We start from the raw sequence: 20,770 nt of genomic DNA, 5'->3' as shown, positions 1-20,770 counted from the left end.
TGGTTTAAAATGGCTGTTTGTAAAGACCAGTCAAAACAATCAGATCACATCCATAATTCTCATTAACTTTCCATGAATGTGACTGTATATATACATACAAAGCAAGAGCTGTCATTAGTAGTGAGGCCACTATCAGACTGTCAAAAAATACGCCCGTCATTAAACTTGTCCTAATTAAAGGGGCATAATCCAAGAATGCCTGGGGCTATTTGGGTGGCTATCATACATGGCCAAGATATTATGCCCCCAAACATTGTCAGCAAGTTTGGTGAAGATTGGACAAAAACTGTGCGACTTACTTAGAGTGCAGGCAAGGCTAAATTCACAGTTATTTTAGTAATTCAAGGCCCATAATCCAAGAGTGCCTGGGGCGATTCGGCTGGTTATCGAACTTGGCCAAGATATTATGCCCACAAACATTGTCAGCAAGTTTGGTGAAGATCGGATGAAAACTGTTCAACTTAAGAGAGCAGACAAGGCTAAATTCGCTGTTTTTCGAGTAATTCAAGGGCCATAATTCAAGAGTGCCTGGGACGATTTGGCTGGTTATCGAACTTGGCCAAGATATTATGCCCACAAACATTGTCAGCAAGTTTGATGAAGATCGGATGAAAACTGTTCGAGTTAAGAGAGTGGACAAGGCTAAATTCCCTGTTTTTCGAGTAATTCAAGGGCCATAATTCAAGAGTGCCTGGGACTATTTGGCTGTTTATCGAACTTGGCCAAGATATTACGCCCACAAACATTGTCAGCAAGTATGGTGAAGATCCGACGAAAACGGGTGTTCACATAATACGCCCTGCTCTTTCAGAGACGGGCGTATAAAAAGTCTTTGTTTGCTGTCTCCCGAACCTACTTTTTAAAGTTGGGTAGATAGGTCTGCACAAAATAAATAAAAATTTAAACAATGACCATGACCTAGACCCAAGAGAGAAAGATTTTGAAACAAGTAAAAGAGTACCACCTAAGTTGCTGGAGTTATTTCTCCTGTTCACATGTGAAATGTGCCTTTCTGTGGCCCCCCACAAATTTGGCTTTCAATTTTCTTCTCTAATAGACTCCCAAATTCCTCCTCACCAGGACTAGTTTGATATTGAGAACTGCAACGAAAACCAGGTCACATCACCAAGGGCCTAGATATTTGGGTATTTTTCACCCATTGTTTTCACTCTGGATTCCTGTATCTTTGGAATATAAAAAAGTTCTACACTGTAGATTTTAGTGACTTTTCACAGTTTTTCGACAATGTTGCCAAATAAATTGTATAGATACATGTGCTTAATATTTTATTATTTGCCAAATAACAACTGGAGTTCTTACACTGCTACACTATATAATTATATTGAATTATTTTATAAAAAAAAACTATCTGTTGTCAATACCTTAAAGCACTAAGTCTTACTCTTTAACAGATATAACATTTAAGCTACCTATATAATGGCTACCTGGCATTGTTCTTGGTTTTCCGGATAAATGATGAGTTATTATGCTATCACTTCTGGTAAATCAAATGGGCAGAAATATGTCCTTAGACAGAATCACAATGCAATAACTTTAAATAGTTGTACTCACTTTGAACTTTTGTATATACATACAGAGATATTATTAAACTTATATATAGATCTATACTGCACCTGATACCACCTCTGTTCCTGTCTGTAATTTGTTGTTGGTATCATTAAGTGCTTACTTCAATCTTAACTGATTACAATTTCTTTTTGATGTTTATTTTAATTGTAAGTCCAAAACATTTATCAAGCATCAAAACTGGTGTTTATGTATGGTATAAAGTAAAGCTAAATTCCTTCTCACATTTCTATTGTGTGTCAACATTTCAGAGTTTGTCTTATACCATGATATCCGCTGGTAATTAGCAATATGAACAAGAGATTGGAGGAGAAATGACTGATGGCACTTGCTCTACCATTTTGAGCTTACCAGTCAAGCTTATGAAAGCGCTTTTCTTCTCCTCAAAAGCTTTTCTATTGCTTAAGAGCTTTCTTTTGCTTTCGACAGCTTTTTTTATAGCTTTAAGGCTTTCCTATTGCTTAAGAGAGCTTTTCTATTGCTTTAGCAAGCTTTCCTTTTGCTAAAAATAGCTTTTCTATTGCCATAAGTTTTTTGTTTTGTTTTGGGTTTAATGGCGTTTTTCAACAGTATTTCAGTTATTTAACAGCAGACAGTTAACCTAACCAGTCTTCCTGGATTCTCTACCAGTACAAACCTGTTCTCTGCAAGTAAATGCCAACTTCCCAACATGAATCAGAGGTGGATGACTAATGATTTCAGACACAATGTCTTTTATCAAATCGTCTCCTTGCCCAGGGATCGAAATCATGACCCTGCGATCCATAGATCTGCACTCTCCCTGCCGGCTCTACTGACTTACTGGTTCAGTGCCTAAATCCAGACAGTGCTTAATAATTCGGACACCGTTTAAAAATGCTTTACGATCGTGATTTTTTACTGAAATAAACAGGATCGACGCAAACGAAAACTTTGATGACCAGCTGTCAAGAACAGTGTACGAACGTAAGCTTTTCCAGAGAAAACTACCTTCAAATATCTGCACCGCATAATGTAAACATTGTGTGCGTTGGGGGATGATGTCATACAGTGCGCGCCAGTTCTTTGAGGTGCGACGAGGTACTGATTAAATAAGAAAAATATTCTCCTATTGCAGACGACTCTTTTTGTTTGCTGACTTGAAACTGATGTAAAAACATGTTTTAGAATTCTGTACTACCCTCAGTATTTATTTAAAAGATTTAACCAATTTCTGTTATATATCAATTAATTCAATAGAAAAAAAATGCCAGCATTTTGCAGACAAGGGAAGCAATTCATTAGATAAAATCGGCGCAGTGTTATTATAATGATCCCCGTAGTTGTGTCAAAATGTATAACGACAGCGACAGAATCTACATGTAAGAAAGAATAATTTTTAACATTAATTTTTGCTCAAATAAATTTTATTATATTATTGTTATATTTGGCAGTTATATAAAGTTAGAAACTAGTCCATATGATCACGTGATGAACAGATCATAAAATTTTATTTGGACAGAGATGTTTGTATATATTTACAGGACTGTATTTGACTGCTTTATTTTAAACAAAGTCGTGTTTATAGTTATTTTTAGGTGCACATATTCGTTGCATTTTACACCCAAATAGTGTCCGAATATTTAAGCACTCTGAAGGTCAATTTTGACAGCTTTTACTGGCCCAATTCGGATGACATTTTTATGATGAAATCAGCTATATAAGATTTTGGTGTTTTGCAAAGAGATATATAAAGAACCTAAAATTATACAGTTAAAATGTTATGCACGTGTGGTTTCATAATGCAAAGTTACTGTCAAAAACCCACCAAAAGTGTCCGGATTTAGGCACTGGACCAGTAAGGCTTTTCTATTGTTAAAGAGAACTTTTCTAGAGCTCTGAAGCTTTTCTATTGCTTAAGAGAGTTTTACTATTGCTTTGGAGCTTTTCTATTGCTTAAAAAGAGCTTCTCTACTGCTGAAAACAGCTATTCTATTGCTTTAAGGCTTTTCTACTGCTTGAGAGAACTTTTCTATTACTTTAGAGCGTTTATACTAACTAAGACATTGCTTAAGAGAGCTTTTCTATTGCTTTAAGGCTTTTCTATACCTTAAGGGAGTTTTTCTATTGCTTAAAACAACTTTTCTATTGCTTAAGACAGCTTTTCTATTGCTTAAGAAAGCTTTTCTGTTTCTTTAGAGAGCTTTTCTATTGCTTTAGAGCTTATCTATTGCTTAAGGGAGTTTTTCCACTGCTGAAGACAGCTTTTCCATTGTCTTGAGGCTTTTCTATTTTCAATAGCTTGAGAGCTTTTCTTTTTCTTATGACAGCTTTTCTATTGCTTTAGAGCTTTTCCATTGCTTAAAAGAACTTTTCTTCTGCTGAAAACAGCTTTTCTTTTGATTTAAAGCTTTTCTATTGCGTTAGAGCTTTTCTACTGCTTTACAGCTTGTCTATTGTTTTAGAGCTTGTCTATTGCTTTAAGGCTTTTCTCTTGTTTAAAGGCTTTAATATAGCTGAAGAGAGCGTTTCCATGGTTCATACAGACCTTCCCAAAAAAAATTCAAGTAGTTTTCAAGGAGTTTTCAAGTAGTTTTCCTCCATTTTCAAGGACTAAAATGGGCGCAATGTCACTGTTGCTGAGACATGAAATAACCAGTTTAAACCCGATTTAGGACAAAATTAAACAATGTAACACAAGATTTATGTAAAATACAAATTTGTATTTTAGCATTTTTAGGGGTTTTGGATGGCATTTACCACAATCACAGAGTGAGTCAAGACTGCACCAGACATGTAAACTAGATTAATTCCCCAGTTGTCAAAAAAAGCATCAATTGTTTTAGTCGAACTTCTCATGGCAGAGCTGTTTTTGTGTTTTTCGCTTTTGGAATGTGATTTTAATGCACTTTCTCCCATAGCAGCGATGTCGATTATCTTATCACAAAAAACACAAAGGCATTTTCGTTTTTCGCCTTTGAATTCCCGTAGCCAATGTTTATAATTGTCATCAGTAAGCCACTTTTGCGAAAAGACACAATTGTACTTTTTAGAACTCATAATTTTCTTCCTGGAAAAATGACCTTCAATGCATCGCGGATAAATTATACAGTGTGAAAATTACTTGAAAGAGCATAAAACCCGGAAAGTACAGTATCATACCGTACTATCGCCGACTCCGTGGCAGGCCCTAATGGCGGTAACGGTTGTTGTTTTTTTCGTCGTTCTTTAGTTTATTTTGGTCCGTTTATAATGTTTGTCCGTTTTCACTTCGCACCCGATGAATTTAAGGACTATTTGCCATCTTTTGTACGTTTTTTCCTAAATTCAAGTAGTTTTCAAGTAGTTTCTGACTGTTACAAAATTCAAGTAGTTTTCAAGGAGTAGGCATCAAATTCAAGGACTTTTCATGGCCTGTGCGAACCATGTTTTCTATTGCTTAAACAACTTTTCTATTATTTAAGACAGCTTTTCTACTGCTTAACAGAGCTTTTCTATTGCATGTCCCTTTCATACACTGGATTAATGTTATTTCAAAGGGCTTAAAACCCCATGTTCATGCCTAACCCCAACTATGATCATCCAAGAGCCTCCTGATGTGACATAAGGGTCCAAGGTTATATAACTGAGACTGGAGAACAGTCTGAATAATCCAGCATCTGATTTGCTGTTCTTGAGCACAAGTTTGAAACTGACCAATGGCAAGGCTGCATTCTGAGAATGGTCTCCAAACCCTAAAGTTTAAGTGATCAAGCGTGGTATTATGAACCACACCAGTTCCATCCTTACAGATAACCTATTATTATCAAATGCCTACTGCATTCCATATACAGCTGACCCAGACAGTTATCCATCAAAATACTGATAAATAGTCTGTCTAGCCTCTCATCTTATTGACTTCAATAAATACCACCAATCCAGATATAAAACCATATCACTATTCATACAGTACTCCTGTACTAGACTAGCTCCCATACTATGTAGACAGGGGCCTCCGTGGCCGAGTGGTTAAGGTCGCTGACTTCAAATCACTTGCCCCTCATCAATGTGGGTTCGAGCCTCACTCAGGGCGTTGAATTCTTCATGTGAGGAAGCCATCCATTTGGCTTACGGAAGGTCGGTGGTTCTACCCAGGTGCCTGCTCGTGATGAAATAATGCACGGAGGGGCACCTGGGGTCTTCCTCCACCATTAAAGCTGGAAAGTCGCCATATGACAGTATCATGTGTCGGTGCGACGTTAAATCCAACAAAAAAAAAAATACTATGTAGACTGGCTTTCAACTTTACTAAATTGAATTAAAACAATAAAGGAACTAATGTAAAAATATCATCATTATCAGTCTAGTAGCTGGTCTACTCCTGTACCCTTCCTGACAGGGGCCTTCCAAGGTTTGAAAAATAGTGAATATAAAAAGGGATTATAGTTTCAATATTAACCCTTACCATGCTAAATTTCTATAATGGACTGGTCCATCTTCCAATTTGGGCAGTACCATTTATCATTTGAAGGGGTGTTTACTAAAAATTTACTGACTGAACAGCGAACAGTGCAGACCATGATCAGACTGTGCAGGCTGATCTTGGTCTGCACTGGTCGCAAAGGCAGAATCACTTGCCGCCAGCAAGCTAAGGGTTAAGATGACCACACAGCTAGAATTTAACTGCATTTTTACAATAAATACATCGGCTAAATATTAACTTTATTTGCAATTTTAATCAACAGATCAACAATTTTTCAAAGAAATTTTAAATATACTAATTCCTGTAATTTTTGTGGATAATTTTTTGAGTCACTGTAAATCCAACTTTGTATCAAAATATGTAGATAAAATATTGCCTAGTCTGTGTTCAGACCCTATGTTTTGTTCATAGGAGATAACTCCTGAGACTATTCAAATTTTGTATAATTATGTCCCTTTTCTTCTCAAAATACTAGATAATCAGAGCCAAGACCGATGATGTCAGAATATATAACGGAATTATTTTTTTCTAAAAAAAATAAGATTATCTAGTCTGTAGCCAGACTAAATATTGCCATGCGGTTAAAAATCAGCAAATCAGTCAACAGAGAACACACAAGACATGAAAACCAGTGTTACTTCCATTTTGTTTTGTTTTTTGCACGCACAAATATTTAGCAAGTGTGTGGAAAAGTCTGAGCCCTGAATCAGCAATGAAGCTGTGAAGATAGTCCGGCTATAATTTTCCTGTCCTAGGGCTTTATTGTGCACTTGGGTATATTAACATGTTAGGATGGTAGTGATAGTTGGATATCATTTATATTACAGCTATCAAGGGTTTCCATAAATTCATAATGAACATGAATCATTGAAACATACACCGAAATGAAACCGAAACTGAAATGAAAACATGTACCAACTGAACTCCTAGCGATGAAAAGGATCACTTTTTTTCCGAAATTAATCAAATTATTCGTTGTTCATGCAATCGTACAGGATATCCTTGTTAATGAATCACGTGTACCGATTTCATTCTTCAGCAGTGACGCACTCGCCTGTGTGTCACTATATATCCAAGCAACATCATCATCATCATCATCCATGTAAGATAAAATTTGATAGCGGCATAGAAAACTTAAACAAATTTTGTAAGTTGAAAAAGAGCTGTAATTTGTACGAAGTTCAACCAACAGTTACCTATCCTAGTTATTTCAGTAGGTTTGATTACTAGTAGTTTCGATGCAATACATGTAACAGTTACTAAGATATGAACACTTTCTCCCAAGAGAGTAGAATAGCCCTCACTTTAAAAACAGCCTAGTATAAAGAAACCTTTAATCTGCAATAATTTCACCGAAAATGCCAACAATATGCAAAACTAGTCTAAGTACTGAGTACGCCATTATAGTTTGGTTGAATTGCTACCAGTAGACGTTTTTTGACAGACAGACAAAGACAAAATCAAAATAACTCTCTACATACAGGGAGACACGACAAAGAGGACAAAATCGCCAACACGATTTTTGCCAACACTGTCTATAGATTATTTATAATTATTCAACACTTAACATTACATGGTTACCACAAGATTATTTTTATCATACGGTCTGAATAGTTAACCATATAGAAAACAATAAAAAAAAAATACTCACAGTTATAGTGGTGAAAGTCAAACTCCACAGTAAATCCACTGGAATGGTTTTGCAACCATATATAAGTAATTTTTACAACATTAAGCTTTGAATGAAAGACTTTTGGGCTTCCTAAGTTGTATGTATTTTTACAAATTCTTCCTAAATCCTCCTCACTGCTATTTTTCTCCTTTAACACAACCTCTGGAGGCAAACACTCATCTGAGCTGTGGTCTTCAGTGTGTTCTGTTCGTAAATTACCGGTTGTCATGGAAGACTGTGACCGGAAGCCAAAAAATCGAGTAAAATTCAGCTCGATAAAATTATTCCTTGGTGCTCTTATATGAAATTCGCACTGTCTGTATCCTTTCTGTTGATAATGTTGTGAAAGGGCTCGAATCTCGTCTTTGTGCGAGTATGTGAAACTACAAACTGCTGAAAGTAGAAAAAAGGAAAAGACGTTAGCAATTATTATGGCATAGAGATATCATTTTAATTTGGAAGCTTGTGCACTATGTGCACGCATGCGCAAGGTTTTTTCATGATAATGACAATCCAGGCAACAAGAAAAAGTATTTAAAACAAGCAAATAGACCAAATTGTGTGCAATTATTATCTTATAAATAACAGTGCAAAATTTTAATTTTAAAACAATAATTATTAGGCTAGTATCACAAAACTTGGTACTTTCTCATTATAAATCCAGACAAAGCAAAATCAAATTTCAGTATTTCATGACACAACATACCAAAAAATATAAAATTGCATGTCTGCTTGATTTGGTGTAACTAAATCACAAAATTGAAGACAAAAACAGATAAGCGCATGTTCTGTTCTTCAAACCCTGCTATTATTAAGTTACACTGATTTTTTTAACTGTCTGTACAAAAACACGTGTTTACAGCAGCTTTATGTAATACAGTGTCCCGAACACAAAACCACGGTACCTGATTCTTTCCCTGCGCAGTTATAACAGTCATATGCTCGGATGACAATTCATTTGTTAAACAGGTTTGCAATACTGCAGACAAACTTCCCTCAAAGTAATTTTCTTCAATATTACTGTATGTTAGGATCCCAGAGAATACAATATGACATGGTCATCTTTTAAAACCAGGCAAAAGATGCCTGTTACACTGAAAATCCTACAGCTGACCTTCTAGTTCGAGACTGTGAAGTGCTAGGCATTCCTGATAACAGTGTTTGTCTGGTAACAATGTCTAGATGATAACAGTGGTAACAGTGTTTGTCTTGTAACAGTGTCCAGCTGATAACAGCATTTGTGAATTAAGTGTCCAGATGATAAAAGTTTTGTCTTGTATTAAATTTAAGTGTCCAGCTGATAACAGTGTTCATCTTGTAACAATTGTAACAATGTCCAGCTGATAACAGCATTTGTGAAGTAAGTGTCCAGATGATAAAAGTGTTTGTCTTGTATTAAGTTTAAGTGTCCAGCTGATAACAGTGTTCATCTTGTAACAGTGTCCAGCTGATAACAGCATTTGTGCAGTAACTGTTCAGATGTAAACATTGTTTGTGCAGTTACAGTGTTCAGATGATAGCTTTCTGGTGACAGTGTCCAAATGGTAACAGGGTGTTTGTCCAGTAAACATAACTATACCCACTACCTAGACCTTATTCTGAAGGTAAACATTGTCAAGTCATTGACTATATCATGTGACTGTACCCACGGCCTGTAATCTGTTGGTGACAATCATTCTGTTTACCATGTCCAGTAACTGCCTACACAAAAACTTGAAGGACACTGTTACTATGACAACGAAGCTAAAGCTGTTGACATCAAAGCTAATTTTCTCCAGTTCCTGGCAACAATAATTATGTCCAATACCTTAAATAAAGTAATGTCTAGACTTTGTTTAATTAAATGGGATCTATTAATAGAGTTGAAACATTTCTAGAGCATTCAGGATGTATAACAAACACTTGCACGAAACACAAAACTTATTTTAGGTTGGGAAAAATGATAATATCGCCAATTTTATTTTTACAAGTACTTTATTAGCTAAGTAATATTATTTCTTGCACCTACAGAATGATGTTCCAGCAATTTTACCCATGCTGGCAAAACCTATCTGCACCCCCCCCCCTCTCCACTCCAATGCCAGATGACACTTGGGCTGTTAATGATCTTGCACCTACAGAATGATATTCCAGCAAATTTATCCATGCTGGGAAACCCTATCTGGCACCCCCCCTCCACTCCAATGCCAGATGACACTTGGGCTGTTAATAACATTTAACAATTTGTGCATCAATTATATATTGTTTTTGTAAACTTCCATAAAAATCAAATACCTTGATTGTAATACTCTTTGTTCATCTACAAAGCGCTACTCCCTCATACATCAAGCCTTACCTACAATGTCTTATCTCTCATACATCCAGTCTTACAATTATATCTACAATGTTCTATCCCCTAATACATATAGCCTTACAATTATATCTACAATTCCCTACACCGTTAAAATTACACCTGCACTGTTCTATCCCCTCACACATCCACCCTTACAATTATATCTACACTGTTTTATCCCCTCATACATCCAGTCTTACAATTATATCTACAATGTTTTATCCCCTCATACATCCAGTCTTACGATCATATCTACAATGTTCTATCCCCTCATACATCCAGTCTTACGATCATATCCACAATGTTCTATCCCCTCATACATCCAGTCTTACGATCATATCCACAATGTTCTATCCCCTCATACATCCAGTCTTACAATTATATCCACAATGTTCTATCCCCTCATACATCTAGCCTTACAATTATATCTACAATGTTCTATCCCCTCATACATTCAGTCTTACAATTATATCTACAATGTTCTATCCCCTCATACCTCTAGCCTTACAATTATATCTACAATGTTCTATCCCCTCATACATCCAGTCTTACAATTATATCTACAATGTTCTATCCCCTCATACATCCAGTCTTACAATTATATCTACAATGTTCTATCCCCTCATACCTCTAGCCTTACAATTATATCTACAATGTTCTATCCCCTCATACATCCAGTCTTACAATTATAACTACAATGTTCTATCCCCAATGTTCTATCCCCTCATACATCCAGTCTTACAATTATAACTTCAATGTTCTATCCCCTCATACATCCAGTCTTACAATTATAACTTCAATGTTCTATCCCCTCATACATCCAGTCTTACAATTATAACTTCAATGTTCTATCCCCTCATACATCCAGTCTTACAATTATATCTACAATGTTCTATCCCCTCATACATCCAGTCTTACAATTATAACTACAATGTTCTATCCCCAATGTTCTATCCCCTCATACATCCAGTCTTACAATTATATCTACAATGTTCTATCCCCTCATACATCCAGTCTTACAATTATATCTACAATGTTCTATCCCCTCATACATCCAGTCTCACAATTATAACTACAATGTTCTATCCCCAATGTTCTATCCCCTCATACATCCAGTCTTACAATTATAACTACAATGTTCTATCCCCAATGTTCTATCCCCTCATACATCCAGTCTTACAATTATATCTACAATGTTCTATCCCCTCATACATCCAGTCTTACAATTATAACTTCAATGTTCTATCCCCTCATACATCCAGTCTTACAATTATATCCACAATGTTCTATCCCCTCATACATCCAGTCTTACAATCATATCTGCAATGTTCTATCCCCTCATACATCCAGTCTTACAATTATATCCACAATGTTCTATCCCCTCATACATCCAGTCTTACAATTATATCCACAATGTTCTATCCCCTCATACATCCAGTCTTACAATTATATCCACAATGTTCTATCCCCTCATACATCCAGTCTTACAATTATATCCACAATGTTCTATCCCCTCATACATCCAGTCTTACAATCATATCTACAATGCTCTATCCCCTCATACATCCAGTCTTATAATGATATCCACAATGTTCTATCCCCTCATACATCCAGTCTTACAATCATATCTACAATGTTCTATCCCCTCATACATCCAGTCTTACAATTATACCCACAATGTTCTATCCCCTCATACATCCAGTCTTACAATTATATCCACAATGTTCTATCCCCTCAAACATCTAGCCTTACAATCATATCTACAATGTTCTATCCCCTCATACATCCAGTCTTACAATTATAACTTCAATGTTCTATCCCCTCATACATCCAGTCTTACAATCATATCTACAATGTTCTACCCCCTCATACATCCAGCCTTACAATTATATCTACAATGTTCTATCCCCTCATACATCCAGTCTCACAATTATAACTACAATGTTCTATCCCCTCATACATCCAGTCTTACAATTATAACTTCAATGTTCTATCCCCTCATACATCCAGTCTTACAATTATATCTTCAATGTTCTATCCCCTCATACATCTAGCCTTACAATCATATCTACAATGTTCTATCCCCTCATACATCTAGCCTTACAATTATATCTACAATGTTCTATCCCCTCATACATCCAGTCTTACAATCATATCTTCAATGTTCTATCCCCTCATACATCTAGCCTTACAATTATATCTACAATGTTCTATCCCCTCATACATCCAGTCTTACAATTATATCTTCAATGTTCTATCCCCTCATACATCCAGCCTTACAATCATATCTACAATGTTCTATCCCCTCATACATCTAGCCTTACAATCATATCTACAATGTTCTATCCCCTCATACATCCAGTCTTACAATTATAACTTCAATGTTCTATCCCCTCATACATCCAGTCTTACAATCATATCTACAATGTTCTATCCCCTCATACATCTAGTCTTACAGTTATATCCACAATGTTCTATCCCCTCATACATCCAGTCTTACAATTATAACTTCAATGTTCTATCCCCTCATACATCCAGTCTTACAATCATATCTACAATGTTCTATCCCCTCATACATCTAGTCTTACAATTATATCCACAATGTTCTATCCCCTCATACATCTAGTCTTACAATTATATCCACAATGTTCTATCCCCTCATACATCCAGTCTTACAATCATATCTACAATGTTCTATCCCCTCATACATCCAGTCTTACAATTATATCTTCAATGTTCTATCCCCTCATACATCCAGTCTCACAATTATAACTACAATGTTCTATCCCCTCATACATCCAGTCTTACAATTATATCCACAATGTTCTATCCCCTCATACATCTAGCCTTACAATCATATCTACAATGTTCTATCCCCTCATACATCCAGTCTTACAATTATAACTTCAATGTTCTATCCCCTCATACATCCAGTCTTACAATCATATCTACAATGTTCTATCCCCTCATACATCCAGTCTTACAATTATATCCACAATGTTCTATCCCCTCATACATCCAGTCTTACAATTATATCCACAATGTTCTATCCCCTCATACATCCAGTCTTACAATTATATCCACAATTTTCTATCATCTCATACATCTAGCCGTATAATTATATCTACAATGTTCTATCCCCTCATACATCCAGTCTTACAATTATATCTACAATGTTCTATCCCCTCATACATCCAGTCTTACAATTATATCTACAATATTCTATCCCCTCATACATCCAATCTTACAATTATATCTACAATGCCCTACACCCTTAAAATTATATCTATACTGTTTTATCCTCTTATACATCCAGCCTTGAATTATAACTATATGCCATATCGCATCAAAATTGTATCTACAATACGCTATCCCCTCATACATCCAGCCTTACAAATAATTCAATGTTTTTGTTGTTTTGTTCGTAAGAAATATACACATGTAATTTTTGTGTGCACCAAGTTTACTAAGAAGAGGATGCCAAATTATCTGTTAGAAAATAATTTATGCAGAGTTATCTACACTGAATAATGACTTAACTTGCAAATAACACACAAACATAATACATATTACATAATATTATTGTAACCTACGCACAAAGAGCTTGTCTTACTTCAATCCAGCACATATATGTAATTATATATATAAACTCCACTCTTTCCATGATCCAACAACCCTATTCCCAATGGAAGTGCAAACTTTTTATGTACTAGACTAGACTACTATCCCCTGTACCTAGTGACCTTTGTTAATTGGTCAGTCAACTGTCTGGTCAAAAAGACACCCGAGGCATAAATAATTTGTCTATACCATAACCTTACATAATTACACCAATAATAACATTTTCTAAATATGGAAAGGACATGTCAAATGGGTTTAATGCCCTTCTAGATTACATTTTTTCTGATCTCGTTTCTTTTTTGTTTTTATGATAAAACATATTTGCACAGTTCTGAATACAGACTTGTGACTTACTCTAGATCTGTATGAAACATAGATAACTCTTGCATATAACAAAAGCAGGATTTCAAGTGGTCAATGCTAAAAGTAGGAGCAAATTTCAGAAAAAGTAGGAAATAGTAGGGTTTTTCCACCTAAAATAGTAGGGCCAGTAGGGCATTTTTCAGAGCAATCATGACCAGGAAGTTGGTTAAATCTGCATGATTCTGTATAGGCAGTTTTCAGCTTTGCAGAGGTAGAAAAGCATGTAACAAGACATTACTTCTTTAATTGGGGGTGGGTGTAGGAGGGGTGTCCCCTCCAATGGAAAAAAGTTTGAATCTGTCACTCAAAATTTGCATTTTCAGGCTTATTTTGACAAGAGGGCTTTACCTTTGATTTGACCTGGTGACCTAGTTTTTGACCCCACCTGACCCAGATTGAAACTTGACCTAAAGATCTTCAAGATTAACATTCTGACCAAGTTTCATGAAGATATGGTCATAAATGTGGCATCTAGAGTGTTAACTAGCTTTTCCTTTGATATGACCTGGTGACCAAGTTTTTAACCCCACATGACCAAGATTCGAACTTGACCTAAAGATCATCAAGATTAACATTAAGACCCAGTTTCATTAAGATATGTCATAAATGCAGTGTCCGACAAATCAATTGCCCGGAGCCCGCGGGCTACCAGAAATTTTCGTCGGGCTACCAAAAAAATACCGGCGGAAGCCCGCCGGGCAACCATAAATTTGAAGCATCAGTAGCCCGGTTATTGTATATTTTACAAAACTCCCCAACAAAATCATCAACATCCGGTCGTTTACTCGATTGCAATAAACAACTTTCCATGTGTACTGATTAACGGGTTGTAAACCATGCTATTAGTTTAACCCCGCCTATTTATCGATAATTTCAACGGTGGCCGCAGAAGCAGTCTCCGCCTACGAATATCAAATATGCAAACTATCGTGGACTGGTCTCCGCTCGACTAATCAAAGTAGACCGATTTAACGATCGTTAATTATGACCGATGTACCAGTCAAAATCTCTAAATTCAATCGGATCCTCTCGTACATTACCGACGACTGATTATGATAGGTACCACGCTTTCACTGCTTCGACAGTTCAAAGGCTGGGAACCAGCGTAAAATGAGTCATTAGTAACATGTCTGTCAGCATGTGCGAAAAACATGTAAAACATAAAAACTGTCAATTTACTACAAGAGTTTTTTGTATAATGCCGATTTCTTTGGTTAATAACATTTCATGATTATGTGAACATTAAACTTTTTTTTTTTTTTATCGATTATAGAATGTTTATAGAATGTACAAGTACTCAAGTTGATCTCAATATTGACACAGGTGGCAGTATCATTGAATCATTCAATGATTGATTGCCAATCACCAATCAGATTGGTCACCCCTTCCCCACCCTAAGACCCCTGATACCACCCTGAAAAAAATTCTGACATTCTCAGGTGTTCCTTAATATCCCCACCCTACAAGACCCCTGATACAACCCTAAATTTTGTTTTCAACTATCAAACTACTGTTTTGATAGTTGAAATTTTTTTTCAGGATTGTATCAGGGGTCTTGTAGGGTGGGGATATTAAGTAACACCTGAGAATGTCAGATTTTTTTTCAGGGTGGTATCAGGGGTCTTAGGGTGGGGAAGGGGTGACCAATCTGATTGGTGATTGGCAATCAATCATTGATTCAATGATACTGCCACCTGTGTCAATATTGAGATCAACTTGAGTACTTGTACAGGGGTGACCAATCAATGATACTGCCACCTGCAAAGATTGACAGTGACTTGCAATTTAAATACATTTTGTGAACATCTAACACAAATTATTTGTGATTGCCGGTATAGAAAGTATAAGTACTCAAGTTGATCTCAATACTGACAGAAATTTACAATTTTAATATTTTAAGACTTTTAAGTTGTAAACTAAGAGATACTTGTGTAAAAATGTTTCTTTAATAAGATGTTGTATTAACTTCAACTTGTACTTCTATATTATGATTAAAGAGAATGAAATGTTTATCTTTGTGTTTTTAGATTTCTGTTATTAACAAAATATTGTTAAAGACCCATCTTATTCTCACATCTCAGTCAGTCGGGTACGGATAGAGCAAGTTAGTACATTCATGGTTAATTTTCTGGGCAACTATAAGAAATAGCTGGGCTACCAGAAAAAAAATCTGGTAGCCCAGTGGGCTACCAGTAAAATTATAAATTTGTCGGACACTGCATAAATGTGGCCTATAAAGTGTTAACTAGCTTTTCCTTTGATTTGACCTAGTGACATAGTTTTTGACCCCACCTGACCCAGATTTGAACTTGACCTAAAGATCATCAAGATTAACATTCTGACCAAGTTTTATCAAGATATGGTCATATGTGCTTATAGAGTGTTAACTAGCTTTTCCTTTCATTTGACCTAGTGACCTAGTTTTTAATCCCACCTGACCCAGATATGAACTTGACCTAAAGATCATCAAGGTTAACATTCTGACCAAGTTTCATGAAGATACAGTCATAAATGTGGCCTCTAGAGTGTTAATAAGCTTTACATTTGATTTGACCTGGTGACCTTGTTTTTGACCCCACCTGACCCAGATTTAAAGCTGACCTTATCAAGATTAACATTCTGACCAAGTTTCATTAAAATATGGCCATAAATGTGGCTTCTAGACTGTTAACTAGCTTTTCCTTTGATTTGACCTGGTGGCCTAATTTTTGACCACCACATGATCCAGATTCGAACTTGACCGAAAGATCATCAAGATTAACATTCTGACTAAGTTTCATGAAGATATAGTCATAAATGTCACCTCTAGAGTGTTAACAAGCTTTACCTTTGATTTGACCTGGTGACCTAGTTTTTAACCCCACCTGACCCAGATTTGAACCTGACCTAAAGATTATCAAGATTAACATTCTGACAAAGTTTCATTAAGATATGGTCATAAATGTGGCCTCTAGAGTGTTAACAAGCTTTTCCTTTGATTTTACCTGGTGACCTAGTTTTTGACCCTGGACTCATCCAAAAATTTTTTTAGGGTAACATTCTGACCAAGTTTCATTAAGATTGGGCCAAAATTGTGACCTCTAGAGTGTAAACAGTCAAATTGTTGACGACGGACACAGGGCGATCACAAAAGCTCACCTTGAGCACTTTGTGCTAGGGCTAAAAAGTAGGGATAGTACAGCTTTTTCAGCAAAATGTAGGAAAAAGTAGGAGCTCAACCAAAAAGTAGGGAAGAGTAGGAAAAATAGGGCCCGCTTGAAAGCCTGCAAAAGTATTAACTGCATAAAACATTATTTTGCAGCCATTAATTGCATACCAGTAATTATTACAATACTTTTTCAATTCCCTGTTAATTTACAATGGAACCGGAAATGTCAATATTTCATATCGGTGCCTGACATAATTTAATGTGTCATTGCATTAATTCTTTTATTTAGTTCAGTATTGTCAAATCTGATTTAGGCTATTGAACAAACTTGTGTTATTTACGTAACAATTTTACGTGTAAAAACGTATGTAATAAAAGGGTTATTTTCTTTGCATCGGGAATTATGCACTCGTTCTTTAGCAGAAGAATATTGCGCTCCTAAAGCCGCGCAATATTTCCACCGAAAAACTCGTGCATATTTCCAAATACAAAGCTAATAACCTATACATGTAACTATATTCTCCTTGGATATGGTCAACATGGCCTCTAATCCCCTGCTCAATATGACCAAGGTGGACAAAAAAGTTCCCACTTTCATTTTTCCCAATTTTATTCAAATTTCCACTTCATGGATAATCACCATCTTAGACTTTTTTCCCTATTCATTTAATTTTAAAGCTTTTACTCAACAAAATCAAAAAGTACCTAAAAGGTCGGGGATGATCAAAGATGAAAACTGCCATAAATGATAAAGATCAAGCTCCTGCACTTACAGTATTGACTTCAGATTGACATCTGGTTTTTATGACATGACAGCTAATGCTACAGCTATATTACAATTCAATGTGCTATATTTTTGGAACTATACTCAAACTTAGTTCACTCGAACTCAGATAATTCGAACGCCATCCTCTTTTTCCAACTCATCGTCAGGTCCCAGCAAAATTCCTGTATTTTAATGTATAATTTCCGATGGCTCGATCTACTGATAACTCGAACAAGTTTTGCCACTGTCCCGTCGAGTTCTAGCAAATGAAGCTGGACTATACTTATTTATCTACTTCCAGAGCATGTGCACTTAATGGCAAATCAGAAGTGCGGTCCACATTCGACCTTTACTAATCTGCGTCACAGTATGACAAGCAGCCCCCTTTCCGCCACCACATGGAGAGCCAAACAGATGATTTGCATGCAAGATAGTCGAAAATCTTAAATAAAACTTGGAGGCTCTGGTATGGTGCAAATTACTGTTAGTACTGTGACTGGTATAGAGACAATGACCTTAATAACCTGCTTCGAATCATGTTTCTCCTTAATGTTCTTTTTCCACTTCAAAAGCACTGATGTGATCTAAGACATTACTAAAGACATGCTCATTAAAGTTATGCATGACAATAATGTATAGTAAATTAGAAAATAATGCATACTGTACTTCTCATATTAAAGTTAAGCGTGACAATAATGTATTATAAATTAGAATATAATGTAGACTGTACTTTTCATACCGGTATAAAAGTGCAGCTCATGCTGCTGCTAGAGAATACTCTACAAAATATAAGCCCTGGGATCAATAAGGAACAGACAGTTTGATAATCCAATTGCCAGACGATATCAGTCAATACCACATAGCTGTTGAAGATCAATTGCCTTCTATTGATTCTAAAGTAAATATGTGTCTCAGACAGAAAACACGGTCCTGTATTCTATACAAATAGAATACAGAAAAACCTGACAAAAAAAGGAAATCGGTGTTCTGCAGAATCATTAAAATTTGAGGGCAGAATCATTTTCGTACATTTCGCGGTTGCCTCAATGTGTAAAATTCCTAAACCAAATGAATAAAATTAGTAAATTTCATACGGATTTTACCTGTTGAATTTAATATTATACTGAGACCATGAGCCATGAAAAAGCTCTTTTTGTAAACACCATGAAAAAAATGATTTTGCAATGATGTGATTTCTTGGTTTTTGCATAAAAAATAAAGCATGTAATTTACTGTTGTTAAATTTCCTACCCGACACTTAGTATTGTCAATACTGACTTTACAGCGCATCAAAATACATTGAATAACAGGGACGAAATATTCATGAACTTCTAAAATCTTACCAGTAAAGTCTTTCAATGTTTTTTTTTATAAAACAAATTCAGGTGCTGATTTTGTCTACTCCTATGATTGCAAAGAGGTACCCCTTTCTGGGTCTCTTATTTTCTAAATACAGTCGATTCCACTTATTTTAATAATGGTTATTAGAATATTCCGCTTATTTGAATATAAAAAATTGTATAATAATGTCAGTGATTTTACAGGAAAGACTTGATGTGCAGAACTGTAAAAACTATGTGAAACGTAGTCTGTGTCCAGACCCCATCTTTTGTTCACAGGAGATAACTTGCGATGCTTTTTAGATTTTGTATAATTATGTCCCTTTTCTTCTCAAAAACAGATAATCAAAGGCAAGAAAGATGGTCAGAATATATAAGAGAAATGATTTAAAAAATAAACAAAGCAGTCTGACAGCTAAGACAGCTAAATCCACCGCCACTGTTATGGATAATGAAAGGGTAAACCTTTAACCTTGAGCTGTGACCTTGACTTTGAACTGACATAGCTGACATGCACATCGTCTTGATGAGGTGATTATTTGACCCAAGTTTCATGAAAATCCTTCAAGGGGTTTAGGAGATACAGATCTAAAACCTTTGACCTTGAGTTGTGACCTTGACCTTGAGTTGACATGGCTGACTCACGAGTTCAAGATAAGGTGATAAATTGACCCAAGTTTGATGAAAATCCTTCAAGGGGTTTAGGAGATACAGAGTGGACACAAATGGAAGCTCAACCTTATTATTGTGATAGACTTAGCCACATGGCTGACTAATGAGTTTCACACCTTATGATATCATTGCCATTCATGAAAATCTTCAAGGGTTAGTAAAATCAGAGCGGACACAAAATGGAAGCTCAATTTGACCTAAGTGTGACCTTGACTTGAGCCATGGCTGACTATTCTACACATGTTGTGAGATATCATTTGCCCAGTTTTATAAAATTCAATTAGGAGAACAAACGGACCAAAATGGATCAAACTTGACCTTGAGAGTGACCTGACCTTAACGAAGGGACTCTCATAGTTTCTGCAACGCTTGATAAGACGTGCCAAGTTAAACTCCAAGAGGTTTAGGAATATCAGAAGGTTACAGACAGACGGACGGACAGACAAAGGACAAGAGCCATTCAAACCACCATCACTTTGGGGTTAAAAATCAAAAAGGATTATCTAGTTGGTCCCACTAAAAGAAAAAATTGAAATTACTGTAATCAGTTCGTTTTGAACCTATCTTCTATACTGTAGTATTAAGCTGTAAGCTGCATCATCTTGAAAAGGGCTTTGGCAAATTTCTCAATCTTTGATCCTTTATCTTTCTAAGTCTACTGAACGGTTTTTTTTTATTTTTTTTAAAACAATTTCGTCTTTTAATTTGATTAGCAATTTCTTTTAATTCTTTTTGATTTGAAATGTTAGAAACCCTGCATGTCTTTATACCCTAAATAAATCAATTAAATGGGATTTAGGGCATATCCTTTTAATATAAAGTACATATAAATGAGGACTATAAGACAAG

The 20,770-nt window shown here is 35.8% G+C and overlaps 1 protein-coding gene across 4 annotated transcripts in view; it reads right to left on the bottom strand.

The window, feature by feature from the left end:
• LOC123550626 (uncharacterized) overlaps positions 1-20,770 on the bottom strand; it is a 173,820-nt gene that overhangs the window by 86,969 nt on the left and 66,081 nt on the right. For 2 of the 4 annotated variants that reach the window (XM_053545359.1, XM_053545361.1), the window contains one exon: positions 7,659-8,072. In XM_053545359.1, the coding sequence (XP_053401334.1) occupies positions 7,659-8,072 (414 nt within the window). The remainder of the gene's footprint in view (positions 1-7,658; positions 8,073-20,770) is intronic. The other 2 variants (XM_053545360.1, XM_053545363.1) reach the window with 1 other exon arrangement.

The sequence above is a fragment of the Mercenaria mercenaria genome, chromosome 6, assembly GCF_021730395.1.
Source record: "Mercenaria mercenaria strain notata chromosome 6, MADL_Memer_1, whole genome shotgun sequence".
NCBI classification, from domain to species: Eukaryota; Metazoa; Mollusca; class Bivalvia; order Venerida; family Veneridae; genus Mercenaria; species Mercenaria mercenaria.
Note: the sequence above shows the minus strand (reverse complement) of the source record. Positions and strands in the feature narration are given on the sequence as shown.